This window comes from Phragmites australis, chromosome 11 (genome assembly GCF_958298935.1).
Source record: "Phragmites australis chromosome 11, lpPhrAust1.1, whole genome shotgun sequence".
In the NCBI taxonomy this organism is placed as follows: domain Eukaryota; kingdom Viridiplantae; phylum Streptophyta; class Magnoliopsida; order Poales; family Poaceae; genus Phragmites; species Phragmites australis.
Window position 1 is genome coordinate 7,920,307 of NC_084931.1, and position 4,040 is coordinate 7,924,346.

Sequence of the window (4,040 nt, forward strand, 5' to 3'; positions counted from 1 at the left end):
GGATTTCCATCAGGCTCGTGATGCGCCCTCCAATTTGTTAGGTCACCTTCCTTCTTCCACCCAGCTGGTCGAGAGGGAGGTAGTGATGGTGCATGGAATGGCGACGGTGTCACGATCAGAGGTGGAAGATCCGAAGGCTTCACCGTTAGCACTGGGTTGCGTGCGATCTGTTTGACCTATGCACAGCACCCGAATCTCGTCCCGCACTCCGTCCACGGCCATGTCAATCTTCGGCTTATAGCCCAACTGGTCCGCCACCATTGCCTCCATGATCAATTTGTTCGACTCTTGGAGAGCCGCCAGCGTCGTCGCGATCTCGCACAACTACTTCTGCACCTCCATGGCTTTTCTTTGTTCATGGGTGTGGTACGTTGGCTTCTTGAGGTACTCCGATGGCTCCAGGGTTGATAGGCTCTAATATCAGGTTGTCATCGTCCTGATCGAGCGGTGCAATCAAGCAAAAGAGGGTGGGAAGAAGATAGTTGGATGGGGAAGAACGGAGGAATTAGTTTAGGACAGCTGAGTTCATGTCTGAACTCTTGTCCCTCACTCACACCACACCACCCTTCCTAGATCTCCGCTGCTCTCACACGACACCCTGACGCCAGCTCACACACGCCTGTCCTTCACACGACCCAAGTGGTAGATGGATACACGGAGTTGGGCTTGCATTCACGGGCTCCCCTTCTGAGTACAAGCGACCCACGACTCCCTTCGCCCATCTTCACCTTTGCCATCCCGCCATGCTATGGCTGAAGCACAACAGGCGTGACAGTATGGATGGGAATAAGACTTGGCGAAGAGCAGAAAAGAATTGAACATTTGAACCAGAGATGAAATGTTAGCGCCAAACTATTCACAAGCGGAGTAAAGGGAAAATTGATTATATATCTCAAAGTTTACCAGTATTTGATAATATATCTGAAGTTGATCATTCTTTGATCATATATTATATAGGCACTAGTTTGTAATAAAATTTTATATTGGGTAACAGAGGTATAAACTAGTCTCTGTGGGATATATGATCAAAAGATGATCAACTTTGGACATATTATTAAAGGCTAATCAATTTTGGGATATATAATCAAATTTCCCATGAGTAAAAACTATAAAGAATCACCGGTCTGGAAATACGAGGAAAGGCGTGCCTATGATGTGGTAAAGGAGACAACTAGGGTGAAGAGCAGAAACCGAAGTTAAGTCAAGAAGGGGATTTGTGGAGAAGGTGAAGAGGATCGACAGGGTCCAAAGAATTGCATAGGCACTCGTCGAGACTAGGAGATCATGGACAAAATGAGCTCACAAGAGTTGAAGAAGACAACAACCCGTAATAATTGAAATCCTCCTCTGCCGTTCTCCGCTGCTCAAACCCGCCCTCTACAAATTACAAGAAAAGGTTTTGTGTCATTTTTACAGAAGAGCAAAACTGACAGTTTGAAATATCGCACCGCCAAGTTTAACTCATGATGGATTTCACCGATCTGGGATCCGAACGAGTAGGGAAAAGATTGTGAAAGATAATGTGGGGAAGATTGCGAAAGGGAAACGTTGGAGCAGCCGAGCAGAGCAGCGGGGTAGTTCAAGCGAAGCTTCCGGAGAAGCACTCCTGACCAAGAGAAATAGGCCGTCCAAAGGAATGTCTCGCGTCGCGTCGGATGCAGAGTAATCAAGCCATGGCAAAGATATCCGCCAGCGCTCACGCCTCTAAACCATTCTCCCGGCCACCACTGACCACACAGCCTGGCGACATATATCATCCGTGCTCTGTAGCGCGCAAAGCCAGATCGAGCCGAGGACCATGGACAGATGCCGAGCAGCGGGCGTCCATGCCTCCTCTGTCCACCGGCTCGACAAGCTAGGCTGCCGGGGCGGCGATGACTTCGAGCTCGACGTCTTCGACGCCGAGCGCTACTTCAACGGGGACGACGCGCTGTGGTGCGCCCGCTCGTCGTCGTCATTCTCGTCCGCGTTCAGGACAGCCACGCACGAGCACAACCGGTCCATCCCGACGCCGACGGCGGCCACCAGCTCGTCGGACGCCAGCTGGAACAGCCGCTCCGCGCTCCTGCCCGGTGGGAAGGTGCTCCCCGTCGCCACCACCCCTGATATCGAAGCTGAGCCTTCCGGGACAGGAAGTGAGTGCCGCCGGAGGAAGCCCGTCCCGTCGTCTCAGCTGCGGTGGTGGCTGATCGGCGTGGCGGGGTGTGCCTGCGCCGGGGGCGACGGCGAGGAGTCGTTGAGCGCCGACGAATTCCGCGACGAAGTGGAAGCCGACAACGACGTTCTCGGTGTCCGTAGCAAGAACCGTAGCACCGAGGGGGGCGAGCTGTTTCCAAGCACGGAGAGCAACGATCTCGCCGTCGAGGAGACCACAACGGTGAGGGTGAGGCCTGTCAGGTGGCTCGATGACGGTGACGCGTTCCTTGCCGAAGCGGCAGAGTTTGACGCCGTGCAGCTCTCGAGGGATGGTCATCGCCGAGCCGCCAACTTGGGTGTATTGTCCACGCCGATCTTGTATCCCGCAACAACATCCACCTCCGATGAGCGGCGGCGCAAATCATTGCAAACGTTCCGCCCGGTGGGTGACCAAGAGCGCGCGCTCGGTTCAGCGACGCAGAACTCTGCCTTTACAATCGTCGCGGGAAGCACGGCGCGGGGTGGTGCTGCGCATAAGGCTGCCGCCTACGGAGCAAGGCCGGGCACGCCACACATTCCGTGCGGCAGCCCACGGGACTCTGGAGAGGACGACGCGGCGCCGAGCGAGCTGGAGTGCGCGTACCCTCCGAGCGAGGCGAGCGTCGTCTGGAGCGTGGTCACCGCGGACGGCGCGGCGTCCGGGAACAACTCCAGCGCGGCGTCGGGGTACTACCACTATTTCAATGACGGCGAGCACGAGGCGTTGCGGCACGCCACGGTTAAGGGCAACAGAAGGAGGAGAGATGGATTCGCCAACAGCGTCTTGCTGACTTGCATGAGCGAGAAGGCGGTCGATGTCGTCGGGCCGGATTGGTCGGTTCACCGTCCGGAGGTCGAGCCGGGCGCCGTGGCGAGGCTGGGCGCTGCCTCTCGCAGCCGGAACCGCCTTGGTGGAGGGTACCCGGACGTGATGCGCCACCGGTAGGTAGGTAGGTTGGATCCGGAAGCACGCGACGGTCGGTGGAGACATCTGTGGACAGGGCGGCCTACAAGAACTAGTGGATGTGTGATTTTTAGCACAAAAAATGTGAGGCTTTTTTATTGTGAGGAAAGACAAAACTTGTTTTGATAATTTGCAGATGATGATGGTGCGAGTTTTCAAAACTGTCACCACCTATATACATAATACATTCCTCAAGCATACAACTTGTGTTGATAATTTGTAGATGATGATGATGCGAGGTCAACAAGGAGCTTATGTCATTACTTCATTTTTTTGGATGATCTCACAACTACATTGAGACCATACTTAACGACCTAAAACTGTCGGTTCTTGAAAACCGTATGTGACAAACTCATTACAATTCTACCTTACGAACGTTAATATTAATGGCCCCAGCTAGAACTGTAAGTGATGAGCTAGTATCATCGATGATGTATCTAAGAAAAAAGTTAGTGATACAGTTTTTAATTAATCCATCAGTGATAATGTGTCACTATCACTGATAGTTTTTAAATGGTAGAATATAGTAGATGTTTTTTAGTAGAACCACCTGTGATGATATTTCAACTTTCCCACACTCACCCAGTTTGAATTTCTTGCCTGACTTGCTTCGAAAGAAACCAATCCTTATCTCTTTCCTGGAGAAATTAAAATGATTTTATAAAAATAAATAAGAAATAGCTTTAAGAAATATAGAGAGAAAACAAAGGTCAAATTGAAAACTATCCTATTGCAACAAAGGTCAAATTGAAAACTATCCTATTGCAATAAATAGCATTGCCAAGTTGGTAGATGGGCTCACGTGCTAATTCCTCACCTTTTTGTCATGAGTTCGATTCCCACAACCATACTTCATGTGAAAACTCATGTGACGGTTATCACCAGAGATGGCAACAAGTGC

The 4,040-nt window shown here is 51.5% G+C and overlaps 1 protein-coding gene across 1 annotated transcript; it reads left to right on the top strand.

Annotated features, from left to right (window-relative positions):
- Positions 1-1,611: 1,611 nt before the first annotated feature.
- Positions 1,612-3,379, top strand: LOC133883844 (uncharacterized). Its single transcript, XM_062323229.1, has one exon. The coding sequence runs from the start codon at positions 1,799-1,801 to the stop codon at positions 3,119-3,121; it is 1,323 nt and encodes a 440-aa protein (XP_062179213.1). The 5' UTR covers positions 1,612-1,798; the 3' UTR covers positions 3,122-3,379.
- The last annotated feature ends 661 nt before the right edge of the window (positions 3,380-4,040 follow it).

What these genes read in the sequence shown, in the direction of transcription:
- LOC133883844 (XM_062323229.1), top strand. Translation starts at nt 1,799, where the DNA reads ATGGACAGATGCCGAGCAGCGGGCGTCCATGCCTCCTCTGTCCACCGG.